The 17,795-nt window shown below is 48.6% G+C and overlaps 1 protein-coding gene and 1 long non-coding RNA gene across 12 annotated transcripts in view; one reads left to right on the top strand and one right to left on the bottom strand.

Annotated features, from left to right (window-relative positions):
* The window catches only part of LOC146833004 (uncharacterized), a 243,392-nt gene extending 228,108 nt beyond the window's left edge, over positions 1–15,284 (bottom strand). The window contains exon 1 of the long non-coding RNA XR_014960480.1: positions 15,181–15,284. This is a non-coding gene — a long non-coding RNA (uncharacterized LOC146833004). The remainder of the gene's footprint in view (positions 1–15,180) is intronic.
* ELAVL3 (ELAV like RNA binding protein 3) overlaps positions 1–17,795 on the top strand; it is a 135,087-nt gene that overhangs the window by 98,419 nt on the left and 18,873 nt on the right. For 7 of the 11 annotated variants that reach the window (XM_085600562.1, XM_085600559.1, XM_085600560.1 and 4 more), the window contains exons 4-6: positions 1,832–1,985; positions 2,326–2,551; positions 12,108–12,146. In XM_085600562.1, coding sequence (XP_085456688.1) covers positions 1,832–1,985; positions 2,326–2,551; positions 12,108–12,146 — 419 coding nt within the window. The remainder of the gene's footprint in view (positions 1–1,831; positions 1,986–2,325; positions 2,552–12,107; positions 12,147–17,795) is intronic. The other 4 variants (XM_085600566.1, XM_085600564.1, XM_085600565.1 and 1 more) reach the window with 1 other exon arrangement.

Here is a 17,795-nt window from a genome sequence, read left to right as displayed (position 1 = left end):
CTCGAAGAAGAGCGAGATCTGATCGCATAAGCTCTGAGAAGGCGGTATTTCTTTATGTAGTACTTTGGGATCGGTGAAGGATTTTAAAATTAGGAATATTGTTTTTTGGTCTTCTTTGGCCTCAAGAATGTTTAGGGAATTGACCGTTTTTTTTGCTAATTTGATCTGAGAATGGTATTGTTTCCAACATGTTCTTAAAGCCTGCATATTGGTGAAGATGAACCACCTCTGTAGGCCACAGCTAGGCAATCCTCCTTCAGCCAAGCTCATGTTGAGGTAGTCTTTGGACTCAATGTGCAGTACCATATCTTTGTAGTACACTGTGGCGATCAGGATGGCTCTATGAGTGAAAGGTTCAATGCTGAGACAAGTGGCAATCAGCACAAAAGTAGTTGAAGATACCTGAATGTAGTCAAATATTTATAGTACATACAGACATATCTAACCAGGATTTGGGACTTATGGCCCGACTCAACATAGAAGGTCAAGAAGAGCCACTGACCTCCATCAGCTGCCAATGGCTACCAAGAGGTCAACACTGGTCCAGAACTGACAAAGTGTGTCACACCATTAAGAGGGCTTTGAACCTGATATGTTCCTACTAATTTGCAATCACCTTTATCCTTCACATTGACTGCAAGCCCAGAAAATATTGAAAGGTGGGGAACCAAAGTAAATGTGATGGGGCTAGACTTCATCATGGAGCACAGGGCAGCATGTTCCCATTCTGACCCTAATCAACACGGAATTAGTTCCCTTCACAGTGTAATAAGATAAGGTAGTTCTGCAATGGCAGAAATACAGTGATGTATTTTGTAGCATCTTTGTCCTCCAACGTTGTCCCTGGTCATATTTTCACTTGAGACCACTAGTCTTTAGTGCTTACCGGATGAATTCCAGGTTCTTGCTGGGTGCAGGAAATACTGCCTAGCTATGGGGAGACCACCCAGGTGGTGGTGATCTATAGTAGATTCAGAGACCACCTTTTCACTGTGCAACTGCATGTGAGAGCCACCATCTTTCATACAAAATCCATGTAGTCGCCAATAAAAGAGCATTCCTCAGCATCACAGGTGTGTGGTAACAAATGACCGAGTTTCCTGTTTAAAAGCTTAAAGTCACAAGAAATGCAAAGACCATGAGTCGGCATTAGAATGACGACCTACACTTTGTGGGGCTTCCCTACAGATCTAAAATGGGCAGATGCTAATTGCCAACTGTGTCATACTATGCTCTCTTATGGGACAACTATTTGAAGTAATAACTTGTGAACCACATGGGGTAAAGGCTCTTGTTTTATTTGTAAATCTTTATGCAGACTCTTCAATTCAGCAAAGAGCAGACTAAAGAACCTGGCATTAGAAAATATCAAAAGATGGATAACTGTAGTGTTCACACCGCATGCTTCTTTACAATAACACACACCTCCTCAATTCTTTGTCTCCTCTCTCTTTCTCTCACTATTGTTGCTACTTTGGTAAACTCTGTCCGACTTTGCTATATGTTCATGATGCCTGGGCAAAGGGCGCCCTAGGCTGTAGCTGGTATGGGATAGGCCAGCTTTTACTTGACTCTTTTAATGCAGAGGATAGTGAGATTCAATGTTGCCTCTCTTTGGGGGACTGGAGAAAGGGAAGCCAGGGAGGGAGTTAAAGAGAATATGAAACTCGGATATAAAGAAATAAGAGCCATGCAGCAAACCATGTGCACGCTGTATAATTTGTTATCGTATGTACACATACAGAGACAGCCAGCAGTAACAAAACATATTTACCAAGTTAGGTATGCCTGCTGGGCCCTTTCTAAGCCCTCCTTTTCTTCTACTCCACAGGTGTCCTACGCTCGGCCAAGCTCTGCCTCTATCCGAGATGCCAACCTGTATGTGAGTGGGCTGCCTAAACCCATGAGCCAGAAAGACATGGAGCAGCTGTTCTCTCAGTATGGCAGAATCATCACCTCCCGCATCCTGGTGGACCAAGTTACAGGTGTGTGCCAGTGCCAGCAGGGGGTGCTGATGCGCCATAGGGAATCTTACAGAACTGGGAATGACACCATTAGCTCATCAGAATCACAGCACTGCCAATGCACCTCAGTTCTGCCTGACAGTGCACCCTGCTATTCCAGTGCTGGAAGCCACATGACCGCTCTGTCTGAGTACCTGAACTGTATTCAGCTCTGGTGCTGTTCTAGTACCAGGACCAACAAAAAGCTCTGCCAGTGCACATCAGTCCTGGCCTGAGCATCCAGCTGTCCTAAAGGCAGCACAATGATCTTGTTTCCAAAATTCCCAATGCCAGACTAAGTGTTTTCTCCCTTTCCATGCAGGTGTTTCCAGAGGTGTTGGCTTCATCCGCTTCGACAAACGCATAGAAGCCGAAGAGGCCATCAAAGGCTTGAATGGCCAAAAGCCCCTTGGTTCCAGTGAGCCAATCACTGTTAAGTTCGCCAACAACCCGAGCCAAAAGACAGGGCAGGCGCTGCTCACCCACCTTTACCAGACCACAGCAAGGCGATACACCGGCCCTCTGCACCATCAGACGCAGAGATTTAGGTGAGTACCTGGAGCAGGGCATGTCCCGGGGCAACTGCAGGGAAACCCAACCCATGAGAAAGTGAACCAGGTGGAGGAGGGAGCAGGGATCATTCCATATGTATAGCTAAGCAAAGGGGTCCCTGAAGGGACAGTAAATCAAAGGGCGAGCCAAACAAGGAGGAATAGTAAGGAGAGCCAATCAAAATGTATGCCTTTCCAGATGATGTAAATGGGAGAGCTAGGGCAGGGGTGTAGAAGAAAGAATCAACTAATAGGGCAGCCAATCACAGGGAGATCCAAGGCATGGGAAAACAACCAAACGGGGCTCTGAAGGGAGAGCTAGACCAAAGATGGGCTGTCTAAAGGGTCCCAAGAGACGAAGCCAACCAAATGGGAAGGGAAGGAAGAGCAAATCTAGTCTGCATCACTTTAAGAGCAAATCTAGAGGGCAGGCAGGAAAAGCCACCAACCCAAGGTAGCACTGAAAGACAGACAGACTAAGGGAAAATCCATGGATAGCCAACAGGAGGATCAACTAAATAGAACAAAGCCAATGGAGGGGTGGAGCAGAGGGAGTACCAACACAAGAGGCTAAAATGGAGTGCCAAAACAAGGGAGGTGGGTAGGAGAGCAACCAGTGCAAGACCGTGAGTCAACACATGAGGCAATAAGGGGTGAGTCAACACAAGAGGCACCAGAGGAAAAGCCACAGGGCTCACCAGAGAAACCGCCCATGTCCCACTGGAGTTAAAGTGAACTCTGGACACCGCAGGGAGATCAACCATAGGGAGCACTGGAGGGAGAACCAACTCGGGGGACAAAACGAGAACACAAACAGAGGGCACAGGAGGGAGAACCAACACATGAGGTAAAGGAGGGAGGGCCTTCATTGGCTTCACCACAAGAAGAGTCAAAGGAAGGTGTACGGGAAAGAAACATTACCTTTAATCAGAGTTCTCCTTCATGGGAATTTTCATTGAAGTCATAAGCATGGAATAGTCCCACAGATGAGCAGGATTCAGTGCATTTTTTACAGTATAAAGTAATATCTTTTTTACTTCAAAATACATTTTTATATGTGAATAATTTATACGAGCCTTTCTGCAGGCAATACTGAGCACATTTCATTTAATATTTTCCATCATGAAAACTACAATTGCTATTCTACATCATCATTAGTGGTGGTGGTACACATGACTACACAGCATTGCCCGAGACCTGGCTCTCTGGCTTCTAGCTCTGGCGAGGTGGAGAAATGTATCAGCTCATTACGAGAGGGGCTTTCAAACCATTCCCGCTGGCCTGTTTCTCTTCTAAATGTGTAAGAGCGCATGGAGGAGAGGGCAAACGTGTTTGCTGGCACATGCAACAAAGAGTGCTATCAACAGGCTGCAGACTTGAGAGGCCAACTATTCAGCCAATCCGTCTTCAATCCCGCGTGACTCATGCTTGGACTACAGTTTGGAAGCAGCATGCCTCGCCTTGCAGTGCCCCTACCCAGAGGCGGGTTAGGGCAGAGACTAGGCCAGGAACAAAAATGAAACTGACCCTCCTTAGCGCATCAGATAGTTAAATAACCAGATTGGAACACACTGTGCAAATATGGGTAGTTTTGAAGTTGTAAAGACGTACTTAGAAGGTGTTCTGCAAAGTGTGGGAGACTTCATATATTTGTGGTTGCTGCAGCCCCTGATTGTGGTAACATTGGGTAACAGTGAAAACTGGCCCACCAAACAGCCCCAAAAAAAGCACAAAAAAAACCAAAACCAACCACACACTGCCTCCTTATGACGTTGCCATATTGACCTATAGGGGAGTCCGTGCCTGCCCCTCACTTCTCCTTGATTTGATATGTCAATAGCTGACACTCATAATACATTAATGATTGTTACAGATCTACTGGCCTTGCCCAAGCCCTGCAGAACCAATGGGCGGTGAATGCGTAACAGAATGTATGGTCTTCATGTAACCTCTCCCCTGATAACTAATAATGTAGCCCTTTCTGCATAATAATGCACAAGAGCCAGTGCAGAGGCGCCAGAAGGGCTGAGATCAGGAAACTTCTTTGCCAATTCCTATCTCAGTGGATTTTACAGTGCACATTAAAACTATCTTTTCACTTGAGTCCATGTTTGTGACCATCGGAAAATGGACCAACTAGGTCAGTCATACTATATGCTCATGCTAGGGAACTGTGTAGGTTTTAAGAGTGAGCGGACAAGTGTGCATACTGTGAGGGCCAGGCATACAAGTGGAGTGTTCAGTTTCACTTGGGATGCTTTGTAGGGGTGAACGTGGCCCACTCTGGGGATACTGTGGTCTTCTCCGCCTCCCTAGCGCCACTCCTCCCCTCATATAGACAGAGTGATAAACACAATGGCTAGGCCCCATTGCTCCTCACCCACCTTTTGACAGTGTGCGCACCCCACCTGATAGCACCAGAGAAGTTTATTCCTGGAACCACACTGTGTGATGCTGTTGGTCCAAATCTCTAGAGTTTCCTACAAAGAAGGCCCACGAAGCTGTCTGGAATCGAACGGACTTTTGTTGTCACCCTTGTTGCCTGATCGTGTCCCCATCAGGTTCCTCATGGGAATCCAACTTTGAAACAACAGCTGTAACACCCAACACAAAATGAAGAAGAAATGCCCAAGAAAGTTTGACAAAGAGGAACAACATCAAACTCTTCGCCCCAGTCTCCTCACTTATATAGTGTTTAGATGTTAGTCTAGCTGGATTTTCTGAGTCATGCCCTCACTTACTTCCACTGATGTTTTTCATCTCTGTGGCCTGATGGAGTACTTTTCCCATTCCTTGCCGAGTTCTGCTAAATTGTGTTTTTATTCTAAAATATTTATTCAACAGTGTCAGTGATTTCCTTTGTCTTTGTTCTCATGGCCTAGGAAATCTATCAAACATACCATCACATGTAAACTAGAGTTTATTTTATTGTTTTGTATCATTTTACCCGCAGAAATGTACCCTTTTCTAGACATTCAATACACCACCAGGAACAATATATGAGTACATTCTGGATTTCACCATATTATATACAGCAAACTGCTGGTTCTTACTTGCTCTTTATTTTTATACAACTATTTACAAAAGTGTTAGTCATTTAAACCTCTCTCCTACCACATGAATTTCTATCGTCCATACTCGAATAGCATCAATATACATGTTTGTTCCCAATGTCAAAATAGTCCCTCTATCTCTTTATTCATTAAATGCCGATAACCTAGGTTGACTTAACAAGAATGTCTACAATGAACACATTGTTTCAGCTACGCTACGCTGTTGATGGTGTTCAGCATCCTTAAGGTGAGGGTTTCTTTGACGTTGGAAGGTTCTCGCCATTATCTCCGTCTTCAATGGCGTGCAGATTGTGGCCTGCCTTTTCTCAAGTTCGAGTGTCTCCACATCTTCTGGAATTGGAGAGAACAGTATTGTTTCTCTCCATGATGACCCTCCTTATGGGTCCCCTAGAGGTAATGGTGGTTCAGAACCCTTGCCGACGTTAATTGTTTAAAGCGAATTTCCAGTCAGAAAGACAAAACCCACTCAGGGATCCTTTATACATGAGCTGGAACAAAAGTACTGGAGAAACTACCACTGCGAGGAATGATGGGATACAGGAGCTCCTGCCCTACGGACCCAGTGTCGCATTTTAGCTCCGCTGCTGCCTCAATGCTCCTAGTTCCTTATTTTATTTATGTGACCACATTCGACTAGTTTTGCTCTTGTCACATTTTAGGTTCATTGAAATCGGATCACTATAGTCTGCAGAAGGCTTGCAACATTTAAAATGTATTTATTTTTTACAAAACGCTTTTACGATAATAAAGAAGCTGCACTTGAATCTCGCAGACAGACAGGACTATTAAATATTAACGACTATCAATGAAAATACCATTATGGCGAGAAAGAGCCAGCCCAAGATGGTACAGGGAAAAGTGCAACCAGAGAAATCCATTCTGGCAATCGGCTGAGCACCAGCACAGGCCTCCTCTAGGAAGTACCAAAGAGCCCAATAAGTGTACAGCGACATTCTCAAAAACCTTATGTTTCATGTCAGGTTTGCCTATCTGTATTACTTGTGTTATGTCTTTTGGTCCCAATGCCATGTAGTGCAAGGTCCTGGGTAGGAGAGGAATATGTAGCAAAGGGGGCCATAGGGAATGTGGGGGTAGTGTTCCTGTGGGGGTTTGTCTGACTCGATACTAAAGACCTCCACTTTGCGCTGTAGCTACAGAATGAGGGAGTCTTCTGCCGTGTGTGATACCAGAAGGGACAGAGGGACTCACTTCCATATGCAATAGCAGCACAGATTGAAGAGTTTACTGACTGCAAGGAGTGAGGAACCAATCATGCCCTAACATCAGTACACAGGGAGCAAATCACTGTCCCGGCCTGACACCACTACATCCTGAAAGACTCACTGTTCAGACCCGACAAGACAGCTGCGGGACTCGTTCCGCAGCACCGACACCTTCGCAGTTGAAAAACTCTCTGTCCTGACCTGACACCATTATAGACCAGCATGCACTCCTGTCCAGCCCTGACACCACTACAGCTTGAGGGACACACTGTCCAGCCCTGACACCACTACAGATTGAGGGACTCACTGTCCAATCCCAACACCACTACAGACCATCATGTACTCTTGTCCACCCTGACACCACTACTGAATGAGGGACTCCACTGTCCCAACCCAACACCACTACAGACCAGCATGCACTATTGTCCACCCTGACACCACTACTGATTGAGGGATTCACTGTCCAGCCATGACACCACTACAGATTGAGGGACTCACTGTCCAAACCCAACACCACTACAGACCATCATGTACTCTTGTCCACCCTGACACCACTACTGATTGAGGGACTCCACTGTCCAAACCCAACAGCACTACAGACCAGCATGCACTTTTGTCCACCCTGACACCACTACTGATTGAGGGACTCCACTGTCCAAATCCAACACCACTACAGACCAGAATGCACTCTTGTCCACCCTGACACCACTACTGATTGAGGGACTCCACTGTCCAAACCCGAAACCACTACAGACCAGCATGCACTCTTGTCCACTCTGACAGCACTACAGATTGAGGGACTCACTGTCCAAACCCAACACCACTACAGACCAGCATGCACTCTTGTCCACCCTGACATCACTACAGATTGAGGGACTCACTGTCCAAACCCAACACCGCTACAGACCAGCATGCACTCTTGTCCACCCTGACATCACTACAGATTGAGGGACTCACTGTCCAAACCCAACACCGCTACAGACCAGCATGCACTCTTGTCCACCCTGACACCACTACAGAGTGAGAGACTCACTGTCCAGACCTGGCATTATTACAGACCAGTACGCGCTCCCGTCCAGCCCTAACACCATCACAGACCAGCACGCACTCTGGTCCTGCCCTGACACCATTACAGACCAGCATGAGCTCCTGTCCAGCCCTGACACCATTACAGACCAGCATGCACACTTGTCCAGCCCTGACACCACTACGAATTGAGGGACTCACTGTCCAGATCCGACACCATCGCAGACCAGCATGCACTCTTGTCCAGCCCTGACACCATTACAGACCACCATGCTCTCCTGTCCAACCCTGACACCATTACAGACCAGCACGCACTCTTGTCCAGCCCTGACACCATTACAGACTAGCATGCGCTCCTGTCCAGCCGACACCATTACAGACCAGCATGCACTCTTGTCCTGCCCTGACACCATTACAGACCAGCATGCACTCTTGTCCAGCCCTGACACCATTACAGACCAGCATGCACTCTTGTCCAGCCATAGCACCATTACAGACCAGCATGCACTCTTGTCCAGCCCTGACACCACTACAGACCAGCATGCGCTCCTGTGCAGCCCTGATACCATTACAGACCAGCATGTGCTCCTGTCCAGCCCTGACACCATGCGCTCCTGTCCAGCCCTGACACCATTACAGACCAGCATGCGCTCCTGTCCAGCCCTGACAACATTACAGACCAGCATGTGCTCTAGTCCAACCCTGACACCACTACAGACCAGCATGCGCTCCTGTCCAGCCCTGACACCACTACAGACCAGCACGCACTCTTGTCCAGCCCTCACAACATTATAGACCAGCATGCGCTCCTGTCCAGCACTGACACCATTACAGACCAGCATACGCTATTGCCCAGCCCTGACAGCATTACAGGCCAGCATGCGCTCCTGTCCAGCCCTGACACCATTACAGACCAGCATGCATTCTTATCCAGCCCTGACACCATTACAGACCAGCATGTGCTCCTGTCCAGCCCTGACACCATTACAGACCAGCATGCCCTCGTCCAGCCCTGACACCACTACGAATTGAGGGACTCACTGTCTAGACCCAACACCATTACAGACCAGCATGCACTCCTGTCTAGCCCCGACACCATTACAGACCAGCATGAGCTCCTGTCCAGCCCTGACACCATTACAGACCAGCATGCGCTCCTGTGCAGCCCTGACACCATTACAGACCAGCATGCTCTCCTGTGCAGCCCTGACACCATTACAGACCAGCATGTGCTCCTGTGCAGCCCTGACACCATTACAGACCAGAATGCGCTCCTGTCAAGCCCTGACACCATTACAGACCAGCATGCGCTCTAGTCCAGCCCTGACACCACTACAGACCAGCATGCGCTCCTGTCCAGCCCTGACACCACTACAGACCAGCACGCGCTCTTGTCCAGCCCTCACAACATTATAGACCAGTATGCACTCCTGTCCAGCCCTGACACCATTACAGACCAGCATGCGCTAATGCCCAGCCCTGACAGCATTACAGGCCAGCATGCGCTCCTGCCCAGCCCTGACACCATTACAGACCAGCATGCATTCTTATCCAGCCCTGACACCATTACAGACCAGCATGCGCTCCTGTGCAGCCCTGACACCATTACAGACCAGCATGCGCTCCTGTCCAGCCCTGACACCATTACAGACCAGAATGCGCTCCTGTCCAGCCCTGACACCATTACAGACCAGCATGCGTTCTTGTCCAGCCCTGACACCATTACAGACCAGCATGCACTCCTGTCTAGCCCTGACACCAAATTGAGGGACTCACTGTCCAGACCAAACACCATTACAGATCAGCACGCGCTCGTCCCCAGCCCTGACACCATTACAGACCAGCACACGTTTGTCCCCAGCCTGACACCATTACAGACCAGCACGCGCTTGTCCCCAGGCCCGACACCATTACAGACCAGCATGCGCTGCTGTCCAGCCCTGACACCATTACAGACCAGCATGCGCCACTGTCCAGCCCTGACACCATTACAGACCAGCGTGCGTTCCTGTCCAGCCCTGACACCACTACATTCTATGAGACTTGCTTCTGATAGCCGACACTTGTGCACACCGAGGGGCTCGACGTAAACACTTAACTCACCTTCACAACCTTAAAACAAGAACAAAATGAAACTCAGTCCATAAATAATGCATGTATAGACAGACCTAGGGCCCTCAGTCCATGCCCGAGGCTGGTACAGGATGAAAGAATCTCCCTACATCCTTCATAGATGCAGAATCTCACAGTCAGCACAACACTCTTACAGCACGAGGGATGCTCAGTCCTTACCTGACCCTAGCTAGTCATGTGGTGTGAGCGCCCTTTGCAAGAGAAACAATGCTGGCATTCCCAAACTCATACTCTATAATATACTCACACACACCTTTGACACTTTTGGAAGTTCAGACACACACACACATCAACCAACACAACTTCATGCATGGTATTTTTCTTTTTTATAAATTCAGATATAATCTACACATCTCTTCTCTGAGAGCAGCTATTGCAACTAAAATATAGACCACGTATTTCATCAGCCATAATTCCCACATCGCTGCGTGGTGTGGATTTATGCCCATGGCATGCATGCCACACAAACATGGGTCCAAACATCTACACAGTGTGGATTTGTGTGGCAGAGGTGGTATTGCGGATTGCCTGACATGCATGTGGGTGGGATGCACGTGCCTCTAAATGGTTCTGCTTAAAACCATGCCTGTGGTACACATGCAGCTTCAAAGAGGTGGTAAGAAGTCCTGTCTGGCCATGCGCGTGGATTCACGGCACGTGGTGTGGGTTTGTATTGGTGACATTCATAGTGCTCAAGAGTCATGCTTGTGTGTGAACCAACTGTTCCCTTTGGATGGATTCGTGTTCCTGGCTAGGGTGTTTACTTTGTGGACTTACATCTGTAGCATACTCGTGACTTGGAGGTACATGACATTGATTAACGTTGGTGAGACACCCAAACCTGGGGAGCGCGCGGGGTGGATATGTGTGCACCACTTGCATGTGGCTTCAAGAGGTTTTAAATTTTGTGACAGATTCACATGACTGAGATGCTCATGACATAGATTCATGTCTGTGGCAGGCAGATGGCTTTGATATGAGTGTGTGTTACACTTTTTAGATTTGCATCTCTGCATGTGTGTGACTGAGTGGCTTGGGTGCATGTGGCCCAAATTCATGCCTATCGCATACACATGAATTGAATGCTCGTGTGATAGATTTGTAGAGCTGGAATCCACATGCTGAATTAAGGCAGTCTGGATACACAACTGTGATATCTGTTTGTGGCATGCACACAGCTTAGATTCCTTTCTGTGTTTTTTACAAGTCGTCTACTTAAAACATTGATTTGGAATTCTGTTTGTGGTATGCAGACATCTGTGGGACAGGCGCATGTTTATGTTTGTGTGGTGGATATAGATTCATGCACAAGGGATCAGGGCTTGTCCTCATACTCTCTTCATCCACATAGACTCCTGTTTGTTATGCAAGCGGTCTTGATTCATGAGCACAGCATGCACAGGGCCTTGACTCATTTATGCATGCACATGGATGTCTGTGGTGTGCATGTTGATTCACATCTGTGGCAAACATTTCTATTTGATAGAGAGCATTCGGGTAAATTCAAACACATTACATTCAACTGAAACATATCCATTACACTCCTATGGTGTTGTGTCAATTAAAAAGGAAGTGTACTCCTACACAAGGCGCGTAAGAATAGTGATGTCCATTGCACCTATGTGCTATCATATATGTGGGAGTCAAATGAGATTACATCGATGGCTTGTGAATGAGTTCATCCCTGTACCATGATTGTGGATTTGTGTATTTGCACGGGGCATTTGGGTGGATTCATACACATGGCGTGCATGTGAAATTAAGTATGCAGCACCTTTGTGCTTTTATGTCCTTGGCAAGAAGCTTACTGATAAACATGATACATACGTGGAATGATGTACGTGACACCCAGGGGTAATAATGTACTTGGCGCGCCCATGGATTCACGTCCATGGCACGCGAGTGGTTTACCTCTGCGCCATGAATGTGGACTCTTGGCCATGGCATACACTGAGTGCTTGTAAACCAGATACAGCTGGGCACCACTTGCCACCAGTCATAGACTATCTACGCTTGCCTCAAGCTCTCCTCCAACCACCTCTACTTGAGTTCTTCTACTAACAGTGGGTTCCTCTCGTCTTCCTTTTCCTTCCACAGGCTGGACAATTTGTTAAACGTGGCTTACGGCGTCAAGAGGTAAATACCACCCCGGCCCACCTAGACGCTTTTTACGGACTAGAATTTAACAGTTTGGTAAACCCGTAATCCCAACAGCTATCTAAACACTGTTTCAGAATCTGTTTTTACTCAGATGCGCACACACACATGCACACACTCCCCAGGCCAGTACACTGGAGAGGGGGCTGGTTGTTGAGGTTTTCCCTGTTTTCTGGCACCTTTCACACTTTCCTTGCTAACCAGTGCTCATTAACACACAGCACCAGTGAGATTGGGGCAAAGGAGCATGGAAAATGGAAGATGGGGCTCATAGCAGCCTTGTCCATGATGATGAAGCAAAGCCCTTTAATGGGGTGATTTGAATGCATTAGAATTAAGTTGGGGGTCTTATAAAGATACAGCCCGCTCCAGAAGGAATTCATACTTTCCTGTTGGCCTATGGCCCATTACTGTATTGTAATACCAACGGGTGCTGCAGGTCATAGCTGAAGCACACTGGTAGAGCTGGGTGCGAGTCCCACCACTAACATAGCAGGAAGTGCTGCAAATGAGGCTTGAGGTACCTAGCGGAGCAGCGTGGGCTCTTTATTGATGGAGCAGAAGCACCTGGTGCAGAGCTGCTTTGATGGTCCTGGTGGTGGAGCTGTGTATGGCTTCTGGTGATGGAGCTGTGTATGGCTCCTGGTAGTGGAGCAGTGTCTGGCTCCTGGTGGTGGAGCAGTGTTTGGATCCTGGTGGTGGAGAAGTGTATGGTTTCTGGTGGTAGAGCTGTGTATGGCTCCTGGTAGTGGAGCAGTGTATGGCTCCTGGTGGTGGAGCTGTGTATGGCTCCTGGTGGTGGAGCCGTGTATGGCTCCTGGTGGTGGAGCCGTGTATGGCTCCTGGTGGTGGAGCCGTGTATGGTTCCTGGTAGTGGAGCCGTGTATGGCTCCTGGTAGTGGAGCCGTGTATGGCTCCTGGTAGTGGAGCGGTGTATGGCTCCTGATGGTGAAGCGGTGTATGGCTCCTGGTGGTGAAGCGGTGTATGGCTCCTGGTGGTGGAGCCGTGTATGACTCCTGGTAGTGGAGCAGTGTATGGCTCATGGTAGTGGAGCAGTGTATGGCTCCTGGTGGTGGAGCAGTGTTTGGATCCTGGTGATGGAGCAGTGTATGGCTCCTGGAGCAGTGTATGGCTCCTGGAGCAGTGTATGGCTCCTGGAGCAGTGTATGGCTCCTGGTGGTGGAGAAGAGTATGGTTCCTGGTGGTGGAGCTGTGTATGGCTCCTAGTGATGAAGCAAGAAAGGGGTGCTGCAGCTCAGGATCAAAGTGAATTATCACAGCTGGGCATGGGTCTCAGTTCTGGAAGAAGATGGGCCTGTAGGCCAAGAATGAGGTGTGGGTCCTATTTCTGGAACTGCAGGGGAGCAGCATGTCAGGACTGAAGTGAATCAGCTGAGTTGTGAGTGGGTGCCAGTACTAGACTAGTACAAGGCGCTACAGGTCAGGATTGAGGTCCATTGGCAGGGCAGTGTGGGCCCCACTCTGGTAAAGCCAACGGTACCACAGATCAGGAGTGAAGTGCACAGGCACACCTGTGCGTGACGTCTGTTACTGCAACAGGAATTTGGCAGGGAGCGAAAGGGGTACAGATCAATAGACAGAAGGTAGCTTAGCTGAGCTATGTGGGGGGATTGAGATGTATGGTGAGATCAGGGTGCTGCTTTCAGGTGACACACTTCCTGTCCTGAACTTCAGTCACCTCCCATCACACCCCCTACTTCTGTAAATTACAATCTGACTAGTTAACATTCGTTACACACTGTTCACTAAACATCCTCTAAAGTGCTGGTAGGATTACTGGTTCTTGTTAAATTTTAGTCCTTCTCCTTCGTTTTATCCCATCTTCCACTAACTCTCTTTAATTTATTTTCCTTTGACCCAGATAAGGAGCACTGTCTCTCCGTTGGGTCTTTTTTTAATATCTATTCTGGGATGATCCCAAGTGCAGATCTTTCTGTGCTTCATTATGTCTGCGCTTCTTTTCTAGTTTTAAGGTGTTGTCTCCTTACTTTGGTTTGCTTTTGTCTTGCTTTGGTGTTTGTCTCCCAGTGCTGCCTCCTTGTGTCATGGTGAAGGAGCCTCTGATCGTCCCTCTCCCACCATCTGTAACCCCCAACCTTGTCTGTGGTGATTTCTAAATCTACATGTGGGTTGCTTTCCAACATTCAGGGGCTGCAGGAGGTTCTAGGCCACTCCCTCCTTTATTTTGGGTGTCTGTGAGCGCAAATTAACAATAAATACCAGTTGACGGCCTTGATTATTGGTGCCCTGAAAACAATTCTCATTATTTAATTTCCCCAGAATTACTGTTACGGGGATCCTGATAATTTCCAGGGGCACAGAATTAACAGCAATTTCAGTTTTTGTTGAATAAAACATGGACATCAGTGTTTCCCTGCAGAATTCAGCATTTCCCTGTGCCTTTCACATGGAGATATTGAATGCTATCAGCAGCTAAAATCCCGATGTGAAAAACAACATCTTGTAATTCCAATGGGCCCTGTAACTGCCATTACCAGGCCCATCAGAAATTACAGGCCACTCGTAATTACAGCCTAGGAAGGAGAGGAATGCCGATAGCTTACCATTGGGATGAGGTCCTATATACACGTGCACCCACTTTCACATGTAGCGTCTCTACACATGATGGAAAAAAAACAGAAAGGCTAAATGAGTGTAGGGGAAGAGCCTCAGAAAAACATCAAGAGGTTGGCAAAAAAGATCCAAACAACATTAAGGAAACGAGGATTTGTGAGGCTGGTGATGAAATTGTGGGAGGATGACCATTCATAGCCCAGGCGATTAAACTGTGAGCCTGATGACAGACAATTGATGACGAATTTGTGGGACTGGTGTAAAAAACCCTGAACCTGCTGACAGAAATCAAATTATTCAAAGGGTTAGCAAATCACCAGTGATCTTATGACAAATTGAGCAATTATAATGAGGTGCCCTCCTAGCCAGTTGAATTTCCCCACTCCTACCCATGTGCTCGCCCAGGATTTCACTTACATGAACTCTTCGCCAGTGGTGGTTCAGTTGGTCACTCCAGGCAGAGTTTGGCCTTCACCTTGTGCGCTCCACAATGCAGTGACTGTCACAGGAACCTGTGGGAGAATGGGAGCAGGTTAGAATGCATTTTTCTCTATAGTGGTGGGATGAATGCCAGTGGGGAACCATTAGCCATCCATCTCTTGTCCCAAACTGGAACATGTCACTTGAAGGGGGCAACTATGAGTCAAAAGCAAAGTGCCAAAGGTATATCCACTAGGGCAAACATGGTTCTTTTTTAAGATGGCAACATAGAATGTAGGGTTTAGGCCAGATAGCCCCTTCCCACTGCAATGGCTAGCTTGGGTTTTCAGGGCCCTGTTGCACTTCCCATATTTACACACCTCATCCAACCCCCCTAGTGGCTTGACTGAGTTTCATATAAAACAGCCTAAACCTGAGACCAGCGCTTCATCAGTCTGCACTTCCCATATTTACCCATCTCATCCAACCCTCTAGTGGCCAGACTGAGTTTCATATAAAACAGCCTAAAGTACAAGTTACTTACCTTTGGTAACGCTGTATCTAGTAGAGACGATTCTAGCCGCAGATTCCTTAACGTAGAATTATCCCCAGGCGTGAGACTGGACCCGGAAAACTTTCTTGCCCAGCACCTCTGCGTGCCGGGGGTGCGGAACCACGCGACTCCGCCCGACGTCTTCCACGGGCGTGACGTCAGCGAGGTCACATAAGTCCCGCCCCGGCGCGCTGACTTCAGTTTGCTTCGGAGACCTCTTCCGTGCCACAACGCGGAGCCATCACAACAAAACTGAGGAGAGCATGAGAACAGTGTGCGAAACAACCAGAGAAACAAAAATAGAGAGAAACAAAAGAGAAGAAACATCACCAGGTGGCACCAAGGCACCAAAAGGTGACAACAGCAGGCCAGAGCAGGAAAAGAACAGAGCACCACTCTGAGGAACAACTGTGCAAGCCAAGGCAAAAGCAGCAGGTGGCAGTAAAGCACCAGAAGGCCAGAGCAGCGAAGCCATCGCAAGAAAAGCGCAAAGCACCACTCCTTGGAACCACCTCGCAAACCAAGGCAAGAGCCATCGTGGGAGAGGGGGGGGAGAGAGAGAGAGAGAGAGAGAGGGGAAAGTGGAGAGGGGAAAGTGGAGAGGGGAAAGTGGAGAGGGGAGAGAGGGGAGAGAGGGGAGAGAGGGGAGAGGAGAGAGGGAGAGAGGGAGAGAGAGAGAGAGAGAGAGAGAGAGAGAGAGAGAGAAGAGAGACTGCAAGCACAACCACAAGGGGAAGGGCCACAAGCCCGGAACAGAGGAGCAACAGCAACCCATCGCCAGACTACACCGCCAAGGATGGCCCTACCTCCTGAAAGGAGGAGGAGGAGGAGGAGGAGGACAAGGGGCAGGCAAGCGATCCGCAGGCCACACTGACAAGGAGGGCCATAACCCCTGAAAGGAGTAAGAGGTCAAAGGACAGGTAAAAGAACCCCCAACGAAGAAGACCGGTGGCGGACAGAAAATCTAACAGAAGGAAAGAGCAGAAGTAGGCCCTCACGCTGGAAAGAAACCAGCTGGAGGGATGCCTGACCAGAAGAAAATGAAGAGGACACCCACAGAAGACAAGCCACCCAGAGGGAGGTGACTGCAAAAACACAACCAGAGGGTCCTTGCAGAACGGGGAGGAAGGGCGGGTCGTGAAGGAATCTGCGGCTAGAATCGTCTCTACCAGATACATCGTTACCAAAGGTAAGTAACTTGTACATCTGATAGAGACTACTAGCCGCAGATTCCTTAACGTAGAATAGATACCCTAGCCATACCCATAAGGGAGGAGGAGGGTCTGCGAGAGAGCCTCCCCAACAGGAGAGACACAGGGCCCCAGCAGGGGACAGGTCACAGGGACAAAAAGGGAAAGGCCAGGATATCCTAAGCCCAACCAAGGGAGAACTGCCCAACACCCTGCAGGGGTGGACAGCGCCTGAAAACCCCAAGGAACACAAGGACCACCTCAACCTCCAGGTAGAACCGGAGGCAGGGCCCACCGTAAGAAACACATACACAGTGACAGAAAAAGCTGAACACGCCTCAGCCACAAGCAGCAGACCAGGCAGGAACAGCCCCACCGCCAAAGCGCAGACGGAAAAGAAAAGGCACAGTTGCGCAAAGCCCCAGCGGAACCAGAGGTAGGGTACAAGGGAATACATCAAAAGCCACAACGGTGGGTTAGAACAAACAGGCCGGCACGGGCAAATGCAGCCAGCAGCAGGCAACACCATGGAACGGTGCACCCAGGACAAGCCATACGCCAGCCGAAGGCAAAGGCCAGAAAGGCTAAGAACACACCCCAAGGGAGGGGCCGGTCCAGAAACACACACACTGACCCACGAAAGAAGTGGAACCAGGCAGAAAAGAAAGAGAGACGGAGGACGGACCAACCCGTCCACCAGAACACAAAAACCAAGAAAAGCCAGTCCCCCCTGGAACACCAGACAGGGGACCAAGCCGAAAACCAGACAGAAGTGCGTAACCGCTACAACACAATACTGCAGACAGCAGCAGACTGGGCTAGCGACATAGCGACCCAGGAGAAGCACGACCAGGGCGCAACGCAAGCTG

The sequence above is a fragment of the Triturus cristatus genome, chromosome 4_2, assembly GCF_964204655.1.
Source record: "Triturus cristatus chromosome 4_2, aTriCri1.1, whole genome shotgun sequence".
NCBI classification, from domain to species: domain Eukaryota; kingdom Metazoa; phylum Chordata; class Amphibia; order Caudata; family Salamandridae; genus Triturus; species Triturus cristatus.
The sequence above is the reverse complement of the archived record's forward strand: the minus strand, read 5'-3'. Positions and strand labels throughout refer to the sequence as shown.